The 22,217-nt window shown below is 38.0% G+C and overlaps 3 protein-coding genes and 1 long non-coding RNA gene across 5 annotated transcripts; all 4 read left to right on the top strand.

Annotated features, from left to right (window-relative positions):
* The first annotated feature begins 105 nt into the window (after positions 1-105).
* Positions 106-2,849, top strand: LOC117630834 (thioredoxin-like protein AAED1, chloroplastic). 2 transcript variants are annotated; one of them, XM_034363639.1, is made up of 9 exons: positions 107-349; positions 458-599; positions 741-786; positions 1,031-1,090; positions 1,395-1,431; positions 1,533-1,612; positions 1,762-1,853; positions 1,997-2,057; positions 2,538-2,849. In XM_034363639.1, exons 1-9 carry the CDS (start codon positions 154-156, stop codon positions 2,610-2,612), a joined length of 789 nt encoding a protein of 262 aa, XP_034219530.1. In that variant the 5' UTR covers positions 107-153; the 3' UTR covers positions 2,613-2,849. The 2 variants fall into 2 exon arrangements, with proteins under 2 accessions (XP_034219531.1, XP_034219530.1); XM_034363640.1 differs by lacking the exon at positions 1,031-1,090 and having other exon boundaries at positions 106-349.
* A 674-nt stretch (positions 2,850-3,523) lies between these two features.
* Positions 3,524-4,691, top strand: LOC117630832 (putative disease resistance protein RGA3). The gene has a single exon (XM_034363637.1). It carries the CDS (start codon positions 3,664-3,666, stop codon positions 4,648-4,650), a length of 987 nt encoding a protein of 328 aa, XP_034219528.1. The 5' UTR covers positions 3,524-3,663; the 3' UTR covers positions 4,651-4,691.
* A 6,111-nt stretch (positions 4,692-10,802) lies between these two features.
* Positions 10,803-16,296, top strand: LOC117630488 (putative disease resistance protein RGA4). Its single transcript, XM_034363196.1, has 3 exons — positions 10,803-11,975; positions 13,744-16,153; positions 16,274-16,296. Exons 1-3 carry the CDS (start codon positions 10,848-10,850, stop codon positions 16,294-16,296), a joined length of 3,561 nt encoding a protein of 1,186 aa, XP_034219087.1. The 5' UTR covers positions 10,803-10,847.
* Positions 16,297-16,541: 245 nt separating this feature from the next.
* On the top strand, positions 16,542-17,566 carry LOC117633044. Its single transcript, XR_004586568.1, has 3 exons — positions 16,542-16,743; positions 17,061-17,171; positions 17,300-17,566. It is a non-coding gene; the product is annotated as an uncharacterized LOC117633044 (long non-coding RNA).
* Positions 17,567-22,217: the final 4,651 nt, after the last annotated feature.

Below are 22,217 nucleotides of genomic sequence, written 5' to 3'. Positions count from 1 at the left end.
TATCATACCGAAAACGACTTGTCGTTCGTAATGTTTTGTTCAAGGGACAGATCACGAGTTGCCACGTGTAGCCTCGTTTCCCGTAAAATAATGAAATACGCCAACGGTCGTAAAGTCGCCACTTACTCGGCTGCTTCTTTCCTCTGAGAAACCATGGCGGTTACTCTCTCTGCAACGCTCTACTCCACCTCACTCCCTCCAAAGAGGAACACCAATTGCGCCTCGACACCTGTAATTTCGAATCTGAATATCGGCAGCCTTCTTCCCAATCTCAATAGCTGCAAGAGACTGATCAAATTCTCACCGCGGCAAAGCCACGTCGTAGCCTCTGCAGTCTCTGGCTCTCCAGGCAAGTTTTCGTTTTCTAATAGCCTGTTTGGTTTCCGAGAAACTGATGGAAAAGAAAACAATTACATATTTGATCTATTTTGTTGTAATCGTGCGTGGATGTGAACAGGGACCGAGTCTTCTTTGAACGGTGAAGATGCAGCGAGTTTATTGGAGACGGTGAAGGTGTTTGATTTGAATGGAAATGGAATTCCGATTTCGGATTTGTGGAAAGATAGGACAGCTGTCATCGCATTTGCCCGCCATTTCGGGTAATATTCTAGTATTAATAATTGAACTAGTATAATCTGCAATAAAGTTTTGCTTAGTAATTTCATTTTCTGCTAAGTTTTATTATTATTAGTAATTGTTAAGCTAAATAGGTTAAAATTAATTTTTTGTTTAATTTTCAGATGCGTATTTTGCCGCAAACGGGCTGACTATCTTGCATCAAAGAAGGTAATTACCCGTTAATAATTTATCACTGGATAGACTTTGATACATGCTTGTCATCAACTTGTTTAGTTTATATTTTAATGATGCAAATTTATATGCATTGCAAAGAATAAGTTTTGCTATATGGTAATCATTGGATGGGATTCTTGTCAATTGCAGAAATAGGGGATGCCTAATTGCTTTAAAACAACACAAGGGTACTGCCTCTCTAGCTTGCTTGCCTTAAACACATTTCATATGTTGACAGGATATAATGGATGCATCTGGTGTGGCACTTGTTTTGATTGGACCTGGTAGCATTGATCAGGTTTGCTCTTAGAAATCATATACAATTAACCAAAATAGATAAGCGTGTTAGCTTAATTAATCTTTAAATAGGTAGGTAGAGGTGGTAATTTCGGCTATTTCCCTGTAAATTCAGGGATGTGACATGGCAAAAATATGGAAGAGCACTTCTTATCATTAACACTTTGTAGTTTGTACTAGATTGTGAATTGAACCTTGCCAAAGCTCACTAGCCAAGGCTTCATTATCTATTTCTTGTTCTGATTTACTCTTTGGTGCAAATGCTATAAACCTTTGTTATAACCATATGCTGTAACTTGTTGTAGGGAAAAGCATTCGCTGGGCAAACAAAGTTCAAAGGAGGTAAGTTTCAGAAGGGCTTTTACTAATTCTGTTATAATTTTTTTCTCCCTCTAAAGGCATCCCAGTCACAGAACTTCCTTTTTCTTTTTTTTTCATTCCAGAAGTTTATGCAGATCCGAGTCACTCATCATACGAGGCATTGAGATTTGTTTCTGGGGTCTTAACCACATTTACTCCCAAAGTACGTAAGCAACATTGTATGTTTTTTTATAATGTGACAATGCATAGACGTACTAGGTGCTTATAGCTAGAAGGGGTGCTTCTGAAGTTTCTAAGATTTTCCTACAGAAAGTAGGACTTCTTATCTAAGTTTCTTCTGCCACATTCTAGGCAGGTCTTAAGATAATAGAGTTGTACATGGAGGGTTACCGGCAAGACTGGAAACTTTCTTTTGAACAGGACACCGTGGCCAGAGGCGGCTGGTATGTCCGTATATCCATCTTACCACAAGTATTATATAAGTCTAATCATGAGAATATTTACAAGTTGTAACCTTCTATTAAATTTTTGTTCCTAGCAAGTAATTAGCACAAGCTTTACATGTGTGGCATTGTTTGTTTGGCAGGCAGCAAGGTGGAATTCTAGTTGCGGGTCCTGGTAAAAGTAACATCCTGTACATCCACAAGGCAAATCTTCTATCCGTCTTTTTGCTTGGGACTTGATAAACTTGTTGATTAATCATGCAGTTGTAACCAGTTCAGATTGAAACTTCAGACCGCCAGATAATCCCAAGACTATCCATTTTAATTAGGAGAACATAAAATCTGGAAGTACATAAATAATTCTTAAAGCATATAATGACTCAATATGTACAAGTAGAGCCTTCGAAGGATTTTCTCTTTCGAGTTAAGGCAGTAACTTATTCAACACTGTTGCTAACAAGTTCCAAAGTTCCAATTGATTGAAATTTTAAATCACCAGAGAATCTGGCAATATTTGCTGATAAGACAAGACAATTCATTTTGATTCAGAGAACATAGTAGAGGGAAGTACGCACATATATAGTTTTCAAAGCATACCAATGAGTCCAAATGTACAAGTAGATATAAGATGAGCTCTTTTGCTAGTGATTTGTGGCTAATGTTTTTGCGTTTGGATTGGTGTAGGATAAAGAAGCCGGGGATGATCCAGATATCAAAGATATTCTAAAAGCATGTTGTGGAGATGTAAATTATGTATAGTCTTTACCTTTCTCATGTGGATTGTGAATTCTGCGTAGTCTGTGGTCACTTGAAAGGAGGCCATGAGAGCCTAGGAAAATATACACATACCATTCACATTGTATCGTAGTATACATGAATATGCTTCTGTTCCTGATTCAACTGGCTCATGAAGTTTCATGGATGTGAAGAACTATTGAAAGATCTGAGATTCTGTGATTAAATTAAAGCAAAACGCAAGCTTAGACTGTTCTGTTAGTATTGTGTTATTTTTCGATTCATGCCATTCATATATTTTTATTTTATGGAAGAAGCGACATTTGCCCAAATTAAGCATCCTAGGCATTTGCATAACTGCTGGAACCAGAGACATACAAGACCATGTCCCTTATAAAACTATATTTTTCAGATATTTCGAGGTATCGATTTTCTAATTAAAATGAATTTAATTGCTTCTGCCGGCTGGATAGGAGCCAAATGTTTCCTATATCATATTCACAATTTGAATCTGAGATTTACATTACAGGGCAGTGAGGGCACCTTCCTCGATGCTTTGTTTAATATGAATGGAGAAGGTTTGGTGCGCTTTGAGAAGGGGAGATATAGAAAGTAGTATTGCTCATTGTGACCATGTGATTCCATATGTAAAGTAAAGACAAATATTACAAGTTGGTTTTGATGTAACCCATGGAAGAGAATCTATCTCTATTTATTTCAAAGTTTCAAACTTGCACTGCATTTGTATATTACATTGTTTATAATTTACTGACCAGATATCAAAGTTAAATATATAGATTCACAGTAACCCTCATTCAGGACTGGGAAGCAATACATTGTGCCTTCAATCTTGTTATTGGTATTCCAACTGATTACTAGTAGTACTATTGGTGAAAGAAAGATGGCGGATTTTCTTACTTTTGGTGCCCAGGAAATACTGAAGAAAGTGGCTTCACTTGCTTCTCGGGAAATAAATCTTTTATGGGGATTCCAAGGAGAGGTAAAAACACTGCGTGATTTATTGTCCTTCACTGAGGCTATCTTACAAGATGCCGAAAAATCACAAGGTCAGGCCATGGAAATGTGGGTGAAGAAGCTTGAAGACATAGCCCATGATGCTGATGATGTGCTGGATGACTACGAATACGAGCTTCTCCGGCGTAAGGTAGAAATCCAAAACCAAATGAAGAAAAAGGTACTCAACTTCTTATCACTCCACAATCCTGTTGCGTTTCGTCTCAAAATTGCCCACAAAATTAAGAACATCAATGCATCTTTGGAGAGTTTGAATAACAAGGCAGCTAGTGTTGGTCTAGTTGCTAGGCCGGATGCAACCTCTCGTCAGGTAGGAGTGGTACTTGACAGGGAAACCATCTCCGGATTTGATCAGGATGAAAAGTACATGGTCGGAAGGGAGGAGCTTGTGTCAGATATAGTTACAGACTTAATCAACTCGAGCAATAAAAGAGAGACTCGTCCTTGTGTTATGGCTATTGTGGGAATGGCAGGCTTAGGAAAGACCACTTTGGCTAAAGCAATATATCATGAAAATGAGATAGGCAGCCACTTCAACACAAAAATATGGGTATGTGTATCTACCCCTTTTGACGTGAAGACGATTTTAAGCGGGATGTTGGAGTATGTTGAACCAACAAAGGCTGGGATAAAAGGTAAGGCAGCAATATGCGAAAACCTCCAAGAAATTTTGAAAGGGAAACGATATCTTCTCATTCTTGATGATGTATGGAACGAGGATGCACAAAAATGGGATGAGTTGATCAGTTGTTTGTTAAATATTAAAGATACTCAAGGAAGCAACATCCTTGTCACTACTCGCAGTGCCCATGTTGCATCAATAATCCAGACGCTTCCTGTGCATGATTTGAGAAAACTATCAGATTATGAATGTTGGCTCATATTGAAGAATAAAGCGGTTTCAGATAGGAGTGGTCCTTTAAGTGAAGATCAAGAGAGAATTGGAAGGTACATAGCCAAAAAGTGTGCAGGTCTACCCTTAATGGCAAAGGTATATATGTTGAATAAATATGAATCTTATATTTGATTAATTCAGATGTACTTAAAAATAAAAGTGATGATGGTATATATGTGCTCTTCATTTGTTTATTTTTTCATTGAACTAGTCATGTTTGATTAAAATTAATGCGGATTGTATATTCTCATATTGTTATTTTATGCTATTATATTATTTAATTGTGATTTAAACTCAAATACCAACAGGTTTTGGGAAGTATGATGCGCTCCAAAGAGATTGATAGATGGCAGGCCATTCAAGAAAGTAAAATATGGGATTTACCTGAGGGAGAAAAAAGAATCTTGTCAAGTTTGAAGTTGAGTTTTGATGAACTGAAATAATCATTTTTGAAGCAATGCTTTGCCTATTGTTCAATTTTCATCAAAGATTTTGAAATTGAAAAGGATGACTTGATCCAACTTTGGATGGCTCAAGGATTGCTTCACCCTTCTCCCAAAAATAGTGATCTAGAGATGGAGGATGTAGGAAATCAATATTTCAATATTCTGTTGGAGAACTCTTTTTTTCAAGATGTTGACAATAATGTGATTACCCACTGCAAGATGCACGATCTTGTGCATGATCTTGCAGAAGATGTATCAAAATCAAAGACCAAGGACTCCAATGGCATTCGACATGTGGCACAGATTTCAACCATAGAAGTACAAGGAGTTCCAAAAGGAATTGTTCATAAAGTGCGCTCAATGTTTGTTGGTGAAGTTTTTGGTAACATCTTACCAAAATTTAAAGGTTTGCGTGTTTTAAAATTAAAGGGGGATTTTATTGATGAGTTGCCAAATTCAATGGGAAAGTTGAAACACTTGAGGTATCTAGATATTTCAGGAACAAATATCAAAAAGCTCCCCCAATCTATTGGCAAGCTTTATAACCTACAGACGTTAAGAATGTGCAATCTCTATCTTCTAGAGTTTCCAAAGGAACTGCAAAATTTGACCAACTTGAGACATTTATTTTGATAGAACTTATGGAGGTACAATATGTCCAGTTGGCATGGGGCGGGTGAATAATCTGTGATCATTATCTTTTTTCATTGTGGGTAAGGAGACAGGTCGTGGAATAAAGGAGCTCCAAAGAGGCAAAGTTATGTATTCATGATCTGAAGCATGTGAGAGATGGAGAAGAAGCAAAGGAGGCAAAGTTAGCGGAGAAGACAAACATACGCAGACTAAAGTTAACATGGTCAGCAAACGAAGATTGGTCAAGGGTCATCAATAATGACAGCGATGTACTAGAAGGCCTTAAACCGCACTCTGCATTGGAAATTTTAGAGATTCGCAACTTTAGTGGTGATACATTTCCATAGAGATTTGTTTTCTTCATTGAAAAGATTAACTGTTAAAAATGCAACGAAGCTAATTGGATGGACGGAAGCAATGACAAGGCCAACAGAAAGAATAGTTGTGTTTCTTTGCCTTGAGGAGATGGTGTTGAGTGCCCCCGTCTGGAGTGCATCCCAATTACACCTGAGGGTATCACGTCCCTCAGCAAATTACAGATTTCAAATTGTGCTGAATTATCAAGCCTATCGAGTGGGTTACAACATTGTACCTCTCTTGAGCACTTGTCAATAAGCAATTGCTGGAATCTCGAAGCTATTCCAATCACAAACGGCCTCCCATCTCTCCCCCAATTAAAGATTTGAGATTGTGATGTATTATCAAGCCTACCGAGTGAGTTACAACGTTGTACCTCTCTTGAGCACTTGTTAATAAGGCATTGCAGGAATCTCAAAGCTATTCTAATCACACACGGCCTCCCATCTCTCCGCGAATTAGAGATTTCAAATTGTGATGAATTATCAAGCCTACCAAGTGGGTTACAACATTGTACCTCTCTTGAGCACTTGTTAATAAGGAATTGCAGGAATCTCGAAGCTATTCCAAGTTTAGACAGCCTCACACAACTTCGTAAGTTGAGGATACTTAATTGTGATGGATTAAAAATTGTACCCCTCAATGCGTTTGCAGCATCCCTTACCCGCTTAAAGGAATTGGAAATTGGTGGGTTCTGGAAGGAGTTCGATTCCTTCCCTGCTTTTCAGGTTATTCCACAACTTGAAATATTAAGCTTGTTGGGTTGGCCGAAGCTCAACTGTTTACCTGAACAAGTTCAACGCTTCACTTCTCTAACACATTTAATAATAAACTCCTTTGACGGCATGGAGGCTCTTCCAGAGTGGTTGGGAAATCTTGCATCTCTTGAGTTCCTAATAATACAGAAGTGCAAGAATCTGATGTATCTACCTCCACTTGAAGCCATGAAACGTCTCACCAAATTGCACTACATACAGATTTACCATTGTTCTCTTCTGAAAGAGAGATGCAATAAAGACAGTGGCCCAGAATGGCCCAAAATTTTGCATATTCCTACTGACAGTAAGTTTTTCTATTTTCTTATTTGTTTTCTTTGGTTCTGAAATCAATTATTTTCTTCTTTTACTTTTTTTATATTTTATAAAATCTTCTTTTGGTGAATTGGGGGTTCGGATTTAGAGAGACTTTGGAAAAAGCCAAAGATGAGAGAAATTTTTTAAAAAAAGCCAAAATGGACAAAATTGCCTTTATTTATTTTTGGATTTCCTAAAGAATCATTTACATTTGCATGTCTTTGGTTTGAAAGTTGAGAGATTTTCCTATCTTTTTTAAAAAAGCTTTGGTTTTTTCCAAAAGTGAAAGTTTTTTTTGTGGCTAAAACCTAAATTTACTTAAACAAAATTACCTATGGGACTGGCCTACTAGTGAAGCCCTATCTATCTTATTGTTCATTTTAACTTGATTGTTTTTCGTTTAGTACATTTTAGAATTTTTTGTTTACCTTCCGTTTGACTTGTTTAATCATGTAAACCGCTAAGAAAAAATGTGATACGTTTCTCACTTATCATTAATTAGGTTGTTATCTTCTATTCGCATTTTAGTTTAATCAGTCAATTACTTCAAACAAAGATATGATTTATAATCACTTGGAAGTTGAAAACCAAAACAAATTAAACTCTGAGTTTTCAAGTGTTCTCTACATTCAACACATCCATATACACACACATGATGTGCGTAAATTCAAGGTTTCAAGGTACCAAATGATGTGCGTAAGTTCCTCACAGATTTCCGTTTAAATCTCTGCAGTTGACTTTATGAGATACTCTTGACATATTCGAGATTTGTGGACCTGGATGGAACCAAAACTCAAATTCAATAATCTTCAAAAGTGTGTCCTGAAATGCGAAATGGTTGAAAGTAGTGTGCATTGTTGTTGTGAAAATTATTGACCTCAAGTACATTCACTCTTCTAAAGGTACCATTTTTCTTTCAAAACCCATCTCTACAAAGAATATTAACTCTGTTTGCCAATGCCTACCATTTTTTCTTTCCACAAGCAGCATTGACCAAAGTTGGTTTTGATCAGTTGGTTGAGAGACAGGTGTTGATCATGGGGTGCAGATTGAAGAAGCTATGTTTCTGGAAAATTAATTTCATTGTAATTATATGGTACAAGCAATTCCCAATTCTGGAAAATTAATTTCGTTGTATCTTTTCCTTATCAGCTTATGCAGCGGCATCTATTAGAGTGTGCACTTTTTCTTTCCAAGACTTCTGTAGGAAGGTGATGCCATGCGAGGAAAGCTTTTAACGCCTCTACAGCTGAAAGGTATGCATAGCCTTTGGCTTGTTTTAGTGTTGCTTTGTTCGTCAAGATAGCACTAAATTTGCACTTCTTGTTTGGAACACAGGGTCATTAATGTATCTTTCTGATTGTCTTTCAAATCTGTATTAACAGGTTCTTTGGGAGATTCAGTTTCATGGAACACTGCAGGATTTTGAGTTTTTTTTTTGGGCACACTTTCTCTCCCTAGGCTTTGTAAAAGTTTCTCTCCTGAATCTGATCATTTGGGCGGCTTAGAGTTCCCTGTTGAGAGAAAAGAAATTATGGTTTAACATTTGGAAGAACCTTTTGTCTTCTTTGTTTTTTAGTTGTGCCTTTGCCATTATCACCATTGTTTCTTGCATTTTGCTTTGGCAATCTTGGATTCTTATGAACATGTTGATGTTGCATTACATGTTTTCTATTTGTTGGATTGGATATCCATCAAATAATTTTATATGTCATTTTATTTTTATAAAGATGACTGTTGAAATAAGATAAAAAAATAGATGGTACAAAATTTTACTTGACCAACTGAGGCATGCATGACTACAACACACTTATTGTCATTGACGGAGAAAGAAAGAAAATTTTGGAAAAAAGAGGAAAGAAAAAAAACTTTTCTTTAAAAAAATTAAACCCCCAAATTAAGAAAATGATAAAGCACTTAAATAATCAAAATAATAACCAAACATAAACTTAAATCAGGTCTAGAAAACATATTGGGCACTAGGCCCAGATTTCTTGGGAGATTTTGAAAAAGGCCAAAAGAGAGAGAAATTTTTTAAAAGAAGCCAAAATGGACAAAATTGGCCTTATTTATTTTTGGATTTCCTAAGGAATTCTTTACATTTGCATGTCTTTGATTTGAAAGTTGAGAGGTTTTTCTGTTTATTTTGAAAAAACTTTGGCTTTTTCCAAAAGTGAAAATTTTTTTGTGACTAAAACCTAAATTTACTTAGTCGGAATCCACACCTAGGGAGTGAAGTGAACCACCACCACCAACAACACCATAACCATTACTTCCACAACCAACATCATCAGTGGCGGATGCAGGAATTGCCACTCATGGGGTCATAGTGTAAACTACCCAATATTTTTTTAAGATGAAAAAAATATTGAAAATGATACAATAGTACTTTCACTCATAATTAATTCCAAAAACAATATTACAAGTTACAAAAGTTACTTGAATTGAATTGTAAACTTTCACAAAAATAGTGAAGGTAGGGGGTACGGCTGGTAGTGAATGGCAACTAGCACCCTTGGCAGTGGTGGAGGTCTTAGGGAGATTAGGGTTAGGGTTGTTGTTGAGGAGAAATATGAAAATTGGGATTTTGGAGGTGAATTTTGGGGTCTCTGCTGTTTAGAGGGTTCAGCTCCCTTTTTATTTATTTATTTATTTTTAAAACGTCGTTTTAAAAAAAAAATTGCCTTGACCAAAACATCGTCGTTTTGCCAAGCAGTTTTTTAAAATAAAAAACAGAACCCCGGCTGGCCCACGAAGCTTCTTCTTCTCCATGGGGTCGCTTCCATGGCTGCCAAGGGAAAAAAAAATCAGATCATACTCATTCAGGCCCTCTTAGACATGATTCATATTTTTGAAGAGAGTTTCCTTCATGAAATTTTACCTTCGGCCTAAGACCAAAGAAGGAACAAAGTAGGCACAAAAAGGCCCAGGCCTAGCAAACTTGCGATCAAATTCATCACAATGGAACCTGAGATCACGTGGAAATGCTATAGGGGTTGTGGTGGGTGAGGGGGTTGCGAGAGGGGTTCAATCGTCCCACTATCCAATAAGAAAGAGAAAATATTGAACTTGAACTTTTTAATGATTGAATAGTTGGATTGAACCCCTTCACCAAAAAAATCCCTCTCATTGTCCACAAAGTGAGGAGAATCTAAATAGTTAGACCCAAGCTTGGAAGCTCAATGTTGATTTTGATTATTTCAAAAACAAAACAGAGTGTTCCTTTTATTCTTTGCTTTTGCTTTTGCTTTTGCTTTTGATTAGGGGAATGATTTAAAAATATAATGAAGAAAACAAAAAGACAGGTATCTTTGAGGTTTCCCCTTCCTTGATGTGTTGGTATAATATGATTCGAAATTTAAATGCCCAGACTTCGAACCAAGAACAATACTTAAACTTAGAAGAAAAAAGATCCTTTTTTTCTTTTTGAGATCACAAACAGAGGACAATCTTACATAGTTTATATTTAAAATAACAAAATAAAATAAAAAATAAAAAGAGATGCTTTTTTAAGTTTCTTTGCTTTTGCTAGCTTTGATTAGGAGCATCATTTAATAATGAAGAAAACAAAGACTGAGGTATATCTCTTTGAGGTGTCCCCTTGGTCGATGTGTTGGTATAATATGATTCGAAACTTAAATGCCCAGGCTTTGAAAAAGAATATTATAGAAACAAATATTGCTTGATTTGCAAGTCTAATATAAGTTCCTTTCCTCCCATCTCTATATAAATCCATAACATGACCTTGAGACACACATTGCGTTTGAGTAACAGCAGTTCCTGTTGTTTTTGCTGTGTACGTGAACAAATTATAACTAAGATGTCAGAAATTGTTACTTTTGGAGCTGAGGGGATACTGACGAAGGTGGCTTCACTTGCCCAACAAGAATTCAATCTTCTGCGGGGATTCAAAGGAGAACTCACAAGTCTGCGTGAATCATTGTCCAAGGTTCAAGCCATGCTACAAGATGCCGGGAAAAAAAGGGATCGGGCCGAGGCGGTCAAAATGTGGGTGAAGGACCTTGAAGACATAGCTCATGATGCTGATGATGTGTTGGATGAATATGAATATGAAGTTCTCCGGCGTAAGGTAGAAGTGCAAGACCAGATGAAGAAAAAGGTACTCAATTTCTTTTCACTCCACTACAATCCCATTGCATTCCGTCACAAAATGGCACATAAAATCAAGAAAATCAACTCATCTTTAGTCAATCTGAAGAATGAGGCAGCTAGTATTGATCTAGTTGAAAGAACATTCCAAGGTGGAAGCTCTCATGATGCAGGAGTTGACAGGGAAACCGTCTCCAGCTTTGCTCAAGATGAAAAGTACGTCGTTGGAAGGGAGAAGGTTGTGTTAGATATAGTAACAACCTTGATCGACTCAAGCAATACTCCAAAGAATTCTCTCTCGGTTATGCCCATTGTAGGATTTGCTGGCTTGGGAAAAACAACTTTGGCTAAATCTATATATAATCATGATGAGATAGGCAGACAATTCACTATAAAAATATGGATATGCGTATCTATTCCTTTCGAAGTCAAGTCGATTTTAAACAAGATCTTGGTACATTTTAAACCAGAAAAGGCTCAAGAGAAGGAAGCAGCACTCAAAAATCTTCAAAAACATCTGAAAGGAAAACGATATTTGCTTGTACTCGATGATGTTTGGAACGAAGAACCTGACAAATGGAATGATTTGACGAGTTGTTTGTCAAGTGTTAAAGATACCCAAGGAAGCAGCATTCTTGTCACTACCCGTAGTGAGAAGGTTGCAAAAATCGTGCAGACACTTCCTATGTGTAATTTGGGAAAACTATCAGACGATCAATGTTGGCTCATTTTAAAGAACAGAGCATTTCTGGATGACAGTGCTCCTTTGACTAAAGATCAAGAGAGAATTGGAAGGGACATCGCCAGAAAGTGTGCAGGCCTACCATTACTGGCAAAGGTATGTTTATCCGTTTGCTGAATTTTTCGCTTTATCTTGCTTCTTATTCTTATATTTGTTTTTCATTAACAAATCTTTAAACCACTGGACATCGGTAATCTTGTTTGCTTTATTATTTGTGAAGTATTATATAAAGAACAAAATACCACTATAATTTATGCAACAAAATAGGCTCAAACATACCACTAATTTCACAAGTAAAATGAACAAAATACCACATAATAATTAACAAGGATTATTCAAAGAAAAAAATCAGTATATTGGCAGATACATCAGTAATCCAAATTTACAGAAACATATTAGTACTACTGTCGATTAGATGAATGCCTGTGGTTGAAAGAAGAAGCTAGAAGGAGATCGAATTAATGTGGCTACCTTTCTGAAAAACTATTAACAAAAATTTATTTAACATAACTACACGGAGCCTAGAAACTATCTGGCAATTCCCATAATACCATCGTTCATTTTTAAAATTGACATCGTCTACTACCACCTCCTCCACAACCACTATCACTACCTCACCTCCACCTTCACCACCACCACCACCACCACCAACTTCACCTCCACCACGCCTACCCACCACTTGCGCCTCCACCTCCACTCCTACCACCACCACCACCCGAACTGATAGAAAGAAAATCCTTCCCTGACTGATAGAAGTATTGTCATTTACTATAATTATCTTAATTTTGTTTATCTTATTAAATTATTATCGAACTTACTAAAGATGAAAAGGGTATAAATCGTATTTTGCACATTATTGGTAGGGAAAGAGTTTTTTTATTCCTGAATTATAGTATAAGATAGTACTGCTTTTATAGATACAATTATATTTTCCTTTTGTTCCCGTAATTCTATACATTTATTTGTTAATTTTCTTGAGAGTGGATTGTTTGTTTTATTAGAGATATTGGAGGAGGGATGATTTGAACTTAATATGTCGATTGTAAGAGTAAATACTCTTAATTGCTTGACTTACTAGCCTCTTACGAGAGTAGATTGCTACGTTTGACAATGCCTTTATTTTTTTATTATAAAGAAATAGTCATTAAATGCTTGTTGCATAGTGTTATTGGTTCGAAACCAATGAATTTGTTATCAATCTAATTCAATTCAATTTTTATATTGGATTTGAGATTTTACAATCTGATCCAATGTGTTCGGATGTCAGGATCCAATTCAATATACATTGGATTGGATTGAATTGGATGATCGGTTTGTATGAAAATATGATAATCGCAAAGATGATCATATAGAATTCAATCCAATAGAAAATACCATTAAGTATGTACTAAATAGTCATAAATAAATTTTAGAAAACAACACTACAATACGAAGTTTGACATTTAGAGTTCAAGTTACATCCATTCCTTAAAAAAATCAACACAAAAACTTAGAAATCTAGAATGTTAATATATATTTTTTCAAAATAATATCAACAAAGTTGTGTTGGTGTGTTGGTGTAAGTTGAACGTAAAAGGTGGTTTATGTTCGAGCACTGGAAAAGGAAAATATTTGCATATATTTTTAAAAGGTTGGATCGGTTCGGTTTGAATTGGATTTCAAACTCTAGATTTGCTAACCAAACTGGTCCAATTAGTTTAAATTTTTTTTGGATCCAATCCAATTCCAATATTATTGAAACCAATAAAATTGGAGTAGATTGGTCAATTTTGAAATATTGATTTGGATTTTGCACAGACCTAGTAATTGTAGTTAATTTTTAAACATTATCATTTAATAGAAATTCAAACTCGTGTGCCAATAGGTTTTGGGAAATATGATGCGTTTTGAAAACATTGATGGATGGCGGGTTATTCAAGAAAGTACCATATGGGATTTATCAGATGGAGATGAAAGAATCATGTCGATTTTGAAGTTGAGTTTTGATGAATTAAAACCAACTTTGAAACAATGCTTTGCATATTGCTCAATGTTTGTCAAAGATTTCAATATTGAAAAGGATGACCTGGTACAACTTTGGATGGCTCAGGGATTGCTTCACCTTTCTTCTAGCCAAAGTAATCTAGAGATGGAGGATGTAGGAAATCAATATTTTAATATTCTATTGGAGAAGTCCTTTTTTCAAGATATTTCAATGGATAACTATAATGTGATTACCCATTGCAAAATGCACGATCTTGTGCATGATCTTGCAGAACTTGTTTCAAAATCAAAGAGCAAGGACTCCAATGATGTTCGACATATGGCCCAACCTTCAACCTCAGAACTACAGGGAATTCCAAAAGGAATTGTACTGCGCTCAATGTTTTTCGAAGGTGAAGTTCTTGGTAACATCTTATCGAGATTTAAAGGTTTGCGTGTCTTAAAATTACAGGAGGCTGATATTGATGAGTTGCCAAATTCAATTGGAAAGTTGAAACACTTGAGGTATTTAGATATTTCAGAAACAATGATCAAAAGGCTCCCCCAATCTGTTGGCAAGCTTTATAACCTACAGACATTAAGAATGCGCAATCTCGATCTTGAAGAGTTTCCAAAGAAACTGCAAAGTTTAATCAACTTGAGACATATTTATTTTGATAGGTATTATGGTATGAGATATCCTGTTGGCATGGGGCGGTTGAGTAATCTCCGATCATTATCTTATTTTATTGTGGGTAAGGAGAAAGGCCGTGGAATAGAGGAGTTAGGTGGCTTAAAGCATTTGAAAGGCAAAATATCTATTTGTGATCTGGAGCATGTGAGAGATAAAGAAGAAGCAAAGAAAGCAAAGTTAGCGGAGAAGACAAACATACGCGAACTAGAGTTTGAATGGGGGAAATACAGGTCAAGCGCCATAAACAACGACAGGGATGTCCTAGAAGGCCTTAAACCGCACTCTGAATTGAGAATTTTGAAGATTTGCAACTTTAGCAGTGATCAATTTCCATCGTGGATGATGAGTGGAAATTTGTTTTCTTCCTTGAAAAAATTAAGTATTGATAATGCAGAGAACCTAATTGAATGGACGGAAGCTGCAATATTTCCTCGCCTTGAGGAGCTGTTCCTGAGGAATTGTATTCAATTGAAAAGTGCTCCTACTCATTTTCCATGTCTCCAAAAGTTAACAATACATTCCATGGGTAGCGGCATGCCGATAGCTAATATAAGCACTCAGCTCACCACTCTTACTCATCTCACAATAACGACGACGAAGGAACTTGCTTCTCTGCCGGAAGGCATGTTAAAGAACAACAAAAATCTTTCATATTTGGAGATACAGAGGTGCCCAGATTTAACTTGTATTGCTGCGGATGTATTTGGTTGTTGTGCATCTCTCGAGTCATTGAGTATTTTATGGTGTCCTAATCTTAGGACTTTGCCTGATGGGCTACACACTCTGCTCTCCCTTAAGAAGTTGATTATAATGGATTGTCAAAGTCTGGAGTGCATCCCAGTTACACAGGGTGTCGCATCTCTCTGCAAATTTCCTATTCTCAAGTGTCTTGAGTTATGTATTCTACCTGAGGGGCTAGAATGCTACACCTCTCTTCAAATGATGCAAATATGGGGATGCTCCAAAATAACATCCATTCCAATCACACATGGCCTTCCATCCCTCCGTAAATTAGAGATTTTCTGTTGTGATGAATTATCAAGCCTACCGAGTGGGTTACAACATTGTACCTCTCTTGAGCACCTGTCTATCACCTATTGCTCGAATCTCGAAGCTATTCCAAGTTTAGACAGCCTCACACAACTCCGTCAGTTGCATATCTGTAACTGTGATGGATTAAAAGATGTACCCCCAAGTGCGTTTGCAGCATCCCTCACCCGCTTAAAGGAATTGTCAATTGGTGGGTTTTGGAAGGAGCTCGATTCATTTCCTGCTTTTCAGGTTATTCCACAACTTGAAATATTAAAATTGTACGGTTGGCCGAAGCTCAAGTCTCTGCCTGAACAAGTTCAACACCTCACTTCTCTAATTTCTTTGTCAATACAATCCTTCGACGGCATGGAGGCTCTTCCAGAGTGGTTGAGAAATCTTGCATCTCTTGAGAACCTAATTATATGGTCCTGCAAGAATCTGATGTATCTACCTACACTTGAAGCTATGAAATGTCTCGCGAAATTACAGTACATATGGATTAATAATTGTCCTCTTCTGGAAAAGAGATGCAATAAAGACAGGGGCCCAGAATGGCCAAAGATTTTGCATATTCCAAATGTCCGCTGTAAGTTTTTCTCTTTTCTTATTTATTTTCTTTGGTTCTGAAATCAATTATTTTCTTCTCTTTACTTTTTTTTATTTTAAAAACAATAAAAATAATAATAATCTTCTTTTGGTGAATTAGGGGCTAAGCCCGAACATAACTAAACAAAATTACATATGGGACTGGGCCTACTAGAGAAGCCCTATCTAATTTAGTGTTCATTTTACCTCCCATTTGACTTGTTTAATCATGTAAACCGCTAAGAAAAAATATTTGTGCAATTCGTTCTCACTTATCATTAATTAGGTTATTATCTTCTATTCGCATTTTAGTTTAATCATTCAATTACTTCAAATAAAGACATGAAAACCAAAACAAATTAAACTAAACTCAAGTGTTCTCTACATTCAATACATCCACATACACACCATATAGAACTCGGATGATTTATAACTCCACATGTAAATAGAACTCAGGGATCATTTTTTCTTTCCACAAGCAGCATTGACCAAAGTTGTTTTTGATCAGTGGGTAGAGGGACAGGTGTTGATCAGGGGGTGCAGATTGAAGAAGCTATGTTTCTGGAAAATTAATTTCATTGTAATTATAAGGTACAAGCAATTCCCAATTTTCAGTGCATTATTATACTTGTACTCTTCCCCAGCCTTGTTGTATCTTTTCCTTATCAGCTTATGCATCAGCATCTATTAGATTAGAGTGTGTACTTTTTCTTTATACAGCTTCTGCTTTTGCTTCGTATCAATCAAAGATTAATTTTTATAATTTTGAGGATTTTCTGATGAGTTTTTGTCAAACTTTCTCCAAATTTTAGCTTCCAATTTTGCATTTCTTTTCTAGCCTTTTTTCTTATTATTTCATTGTTTTTTTTTTTGTTTTTGTTTTTTTTTTTTAATAACCAAAATAACAGAGTAGGAAGGTGATGGAGACATTCAACCAATTGTGGCAGTTTCCCAATCAGCTCAATCCTTGGAAGGTGATGCCATGCGAGGAAAGCTTTTAACGGCTCTGCAACTGAAAGGTATGCATGGCCTTCGGCTTGTTTTCGTGTTGCTTTATTCGTCAAGAACTAAATTTGCACTTCTTGTTTGGAAACAGGGAGGGTCATTAATGTATCTTTCTGATTGTCTTTCAAATCTCTATTATCAGGTTCCTTGGGAGATTCAGTTTTGCGGAACAATTTTTTATTATCAAGAATCCGATCAAGCAAACTTCAACACTGCAGGATTTTGAGTTTTTTTTTTGGGCACACTTTCTCTCTATAGGCTTTATAAAAATTTCTCTCCTGAATCTGATCATTTGGGTGGCTTAGAATTCCCTGTTGAGAGAAAATAGATTATGGTTTAACATTTGGAAGAACCTTTTGTCTTCTTTGTTTTATAGTTGTGCCTTTGCTAATTTATTCTCATCATTGTTTCTTGCATTTTGCTTTGGCAATCTTGGATTGTTATGAACATATAGATGCTGCATTACATGTTTTTTATTTGTTGGATTGGATGTCGATCAAAAAATTTTAAATATCATTTTATTTTTATAAAGATGACTGTTGAAATAAGATAAAGAAAATAGATGGCACAAAATTTTACTTGACCAACTGAGTCATGCATGACTACTACAGCATACTTATTGTCATTGACCAAGAAAGAAATAAAATTTTGGAAAAAAGAGGAAAGAAAAAAACTTTTCTTTTAAAATAATTAAACCCCAAAATAAGAAAATGGTAAAGCCCTTAAATAATCAAAATAAAAACCGAACAGAAACTTAACTCAGGTCCAGAAAACGCACTGGGCACGAGGCCCAGATTCTTTTCAGCTTAGTTCGGGTTTTTATTTGGGCCTTCGGGCCTCCAGTTTGCAGACATAAGTTTCATGAGAGACTCAAGATTGTGCGCATTTACTCTGAGAACCTATCACCCAGGCTTTACATTTGGTGGCGCATTAAATGCAGTATTTTTTATTTTATTTAGAGTGTTGTTAAACGAACTTTAAAATTAACTGAGTACACCATATTATAAAAGTATATATTGAATTACTGATTTATATAATATAAAATGACAAAAAAAGATATATGGTATTGTAAAACAAATATAATTTTAATAAGTATACCCTACTAACCATATTCAACCATAATCAAGAGATTGTTTGTCCTATTGTGTTTTTAACGAAAAATGTGGTGATTGCAAGAACTTAAAATTGCAAAAAAAGTGTCAACAGTTTTAGTAGAAACATAAATCCATATGAAAAGTCAAAGATTTATAAACACTATTAAAAAAATCAAGCTAAAAATCAACTATAAAATAATGCTACAAGAATTAGGATGTATCAAAAGTATTTTTGGTAGTTTTATAGGGTGTACTTAGTTATTTTACATTTTAATTAAAATATTAGGGTGTACTTAGATCATAGGTTGTACTCAATTAATTTTAGGATTCGTTTAACAGTACTATTTATTTTAGGATTCCAAATTTCTGTATTTAGAATTCACACATTTACCCACATTTAGCTTTATCTCGACCATTACAACAATACAATAACTTAAAATATAACATGTCAGTTATGATAAAATTTAATTTTTTATTTTCCGAAACTAACATTAGTCGTGCTGTTAACTCAAGTCTCTCTCTCCCCTCCCCCTTTTTCTCTCTCTCTCTGGGGACCCATGATGAGGAAGATAGAAGAATTTGAGCTTCTCTTTATTTTTATAATTATTTTATATTGTGCTCCCTTTGTTTGGTTCATGGCTTATTTTTTAAAATTAATTAATTTTAAGTAAAAGTATTTGACTATTTTATTTTGAGTTGGATTATCTATTCATCCATTGGAATCCTCAAATAAATATGAGGAGAGATGTTTCCAACCATAATTGACCGATATAAAGCTAAATACGAGTAAAAATGTGGACTCCAAATGCAGAGGCTCGGGATACTTGATCTAATATGAGTGTTTATACCGGAAATAAACGACCTATGACTGCCAAACACGTGGACTGAACCGATATTTATCACAATAAACCCTTCGGCATGTTCCCTACCGAAGACGTACATTCTGGCTGTTTTGCACATGGACACGTGTCATGCTCACAATCCGCTTCTACAGTCCCACATCGGAAATATGAGCACAGTGCACGCCTCCCAAGGCCTATATAAGGAGACCCCTATCCCCGAATGGGGAAGAGAGAAAAAACCAACGGTACGCTACCGCTCGATCTGTAATCTGATATTTACTAAATCCGTACTTACTTAAGCATCGGAGAGCCTTCGGTTGGTACCACACCGGTATCCCAAGGTCTTACCGAACGTGCCCTTTTGCAGGAACTTGATCTTCCGAAGACTAACTCCCTTCCGAAGACATAATATCACTAAGTTGGGCGAACCACGTGTCAAACCACTTTTTCGCATCAACAGTTTGGCGCCGTCTGTGGGAATCGAAACAAAAACCATCAACCCACTATCCCCTAGACACATGGGAACCACCTCGGTACCCACTTTCCTCTCAGAGGAAGGGGTGCCGTTCGGAAGGCAAACTGGAGCTAGCCCAGCGCTACCCTCATGCACTCCCTTCGGAAACGCCCCTTCAACCCAAACAATCGCCGAAGCCGAGCTAGTAGTCCAAATCGCGTCCCTGCGGAAGGACATGGCTAGGCTTCAGGAACATAACCACCTCCTTTCGTCCAAAGTGGACGAAACCCAGCAGCTGCTGCACCAGCAGCACACGCAGAACATCCAGACAACTCACTCTTTCGAGAGCTTGCAAACCCCTCATGGGAAGAGGAAATACGGAAAGGCAGGGAGGGCAACGCCCGCGCCTTCCAAAAAATTGGTGGTGCCGACACCCCGGGATCAACCAAATGTCCCTAAGAAGGTCTACTCCGATTGCCGACACCGGCTTAACGATCGGGAGGCAGAGAGACAGAGGTCTTCGATTAGGATTAACGCTCGATTAAGGGAATCTCGGATGAACGCCTTAGGAAGCAAGTCGCCTATTCGGAGGGTCAGAGGGCTGGACTCCGTAGAGGAGTCGGCATCCGAGTACATCCCTTCCAGGACGCAAACCTCCACCTACCGTTCGGAAACACCTCGATACTCGGGGGATAATTCAGTGAGCCTGCGAAGACGCTCGGAAGACTATGGTTCCGAGGAAATATCAAGCCGAGACCCCGTTGTCCGACTTCTTTTTCAGAAAGTCCAGAAAATGAAAAATGACAAAGCCCGTTCCAAAGAACCGGAATGGGGAAAGCTTCGGCCCGGACCATTCACGAGACGCATCCGGCGTTCTCGGCAGGACAGGGAAGTCCAGCAACTGCGTATACCGTTCTATACTGGAACCGAAGACCCCTTAACCCACCTTCATTCATTTCAGTCCGCCATTGGATGCAAGGGCCTGAGCGATGAGGGGCAGTGCCTACTATTCCCGTCTTCTCTTACCGAAAGCGGCCCTGAACTGGTTCTACCGATTGGAGCCAGAAACGGTAGATTCTTTCGACGAGCTGAAACAAATTTTCCTCAATCACTTCATGATCCAAACAGACCGTCTTTACTCTGCCGATGATCTGTACACAATCCGGCAGAGAGAGGATGAACCGTTGAGAGAGTATGCGGCGCACTTCAGTCACGAATACTCAAGGTGCCCGGAAACAGATGATAGGGCAGCCTACGACGCCTTGAAGAGTGGCCTTCGGTCCTCGCACTTCCGATACCTAGTACACAGCAGCAACTGGCGCACGTATGACGAACTGATGAAGTAGGTAGCAGTCCACGCCAAGGCCGAATACTTCAACTCGAAACTCAGTGTTTCGGCACGCCGAGAGGATACGGAGCCAAATGCTTACCAGGCAAAGACGCCATCCTACGAGAGGGTATACTCGTATTCGGCAGACCATAAGAGGAAAGACAACCGTGCCGATCGAAGAGATCAGCCGAAGAAGGGAAAAGGGCGGTATGGTCGCAACGACAACTGAGGACCCCTACCAATCTTGACCACGGCAACGAGGTCTTTACCCTACTGAATACCACCTATGAGGCCGTTTTGATGAACAAACAAGAAATAATACCAAAATCGAATCAGCGAAGACCCAATTGGCAAGACAACCGGGAGACCGGTGAATTCTGCCGATGCCATCAGCACAACAGCCACAATACGGAAGATTGTATAAGTCTGAGAAAGATCGTGGAACGGTTGATCCGAGAAGGGAGACTGGATCAGTATATCGCCCGGCAGCCACTGGCGCCGGTGCCGAACCCCACTCGACAGATAAACATGATAAGCATTATCAGCGATGGCCCTACCGTTGAGGGAATGAGCAACCGTTCGATGAAGCAGTACGTGCTCGCCGCACAATCTTTGCCGAAGCTTTCAGAGAGATGGGAATAGATGATAGCCAAGTCAACCGGCAGTTGACACCTCTGTTAAGTTTCTCTGGGGACTTGGTCCAACCGATCGGTAGCGTTAAACTGCCAATTACATTTGGCACAGCGCCAAGAAAAACGACGACATACGATCAATTCCTCATCGTTGACTGCCTGACGGCGTACAACGTCATCGTTGGCCGAACGGCACTTATGAGGGTTAAGGCGCATCTCTCGCCCCACATATTATTAATGAAATTCCCAACCCCGAACGGCACGGGAGCAATCCGAGAAAACCAGTTAAGTGCGCGGACTTGCTATGCCACGGCTCTCAAGGCAACCTCTTTCAAACTCCCCGACGAGACCATGTCTGTGCAGGGGTTACCGAACGGCATGGGACCGATTGACGACTTAAGAGATGAGTCCCCGACCCCACACACACAGCCCGCCGAGGAAATAGAGATGGTAACCTTGAGCGATGAACAGCCCGATCGCCAAGTTAGAATCGGCACAAGACTCACTGCTGACCTCCGAACGCAATTCATTAGTTTCTTGTGGCACCATTCGGAGGTGTTTGCATGGTCTTACGAGGACATGCCCGGCATCGCCCCAGACGTCATCAGCCATAAACTCAGCATTTCCCCCGCTTATAAGCCCGTAAGGCAGAAGCGCCGATCGTACGATGCCGAACGTTACGAGGCAATGCGTACGGAGGTCGATAAA

Source organism: Prunus dulcis, chromosome 6 (assembly GCF_902201215.1).
Source record: "Prunus dulcis chromosome 6, ALMONDv2, whole genome shotgun sequence".
NCBI classification, from domain to species: domain Eukaryota; kingdom Viridiplantae; phylum Streptophyta; class Magnoliopsida; order Rosales; family Rosaceae; genus Prunus; species Prunus dulcis.
This window is presented reverse-complemented; position numbering and strand designations above follow the sequence as displayed.

Bases quoted from the DNA above. Each gene is read 5' to 3' on its own strand.
- LOC117630832 (XM_034363637.1), top strand. From the start codon at position 3,664: ATGGAAATGTGGGTGAAGAAGCTTGAAGACATAGCCCATGATGCTGAT.
- LOC117630488 (XM_034363196.1), top strand. From the start codon at position 10,848: ATGTCAGAAATTGTTACTTTTGGAGCTGAGGGGATACTGACGAAGGTG. The intron at 11,976-13,743 runs GTATGTTTATCC...GTGTGCCAATAG, and splicing joins GCCTACCATTACTGGCAAAG to GTTTTGGGAAATATGATGCG. The intron at 16,154-16,273 runs GTAAGTTTTTCT...TTGGTGAATTAG, and splicing joins GCATATTCCAAATGTCCGCT to GGGCTAAGCCCGAACATAAC.
- LOC117630834 (XM_034363639.1), top strand. From the start codon at position 154: ATGGCGGTTACTCTCTCTGCAACGCTCTACTCCACCTCACTCCCTCCA. The intron at 350-457 runs GCAAGTTTTCGT...GGATGTGAACAG, and splicing joins TGCAGTCTCTGGCTCTCCAG to GGACCGAGTCTTCTTTGAAC. The intron at 600-740 runs GTAATATTCTAG...TTTAATTTTCAG, and splicing joins GCATTTGCCCGCCATTTCGG to ATGCGTATTTTGCCGCAAAC.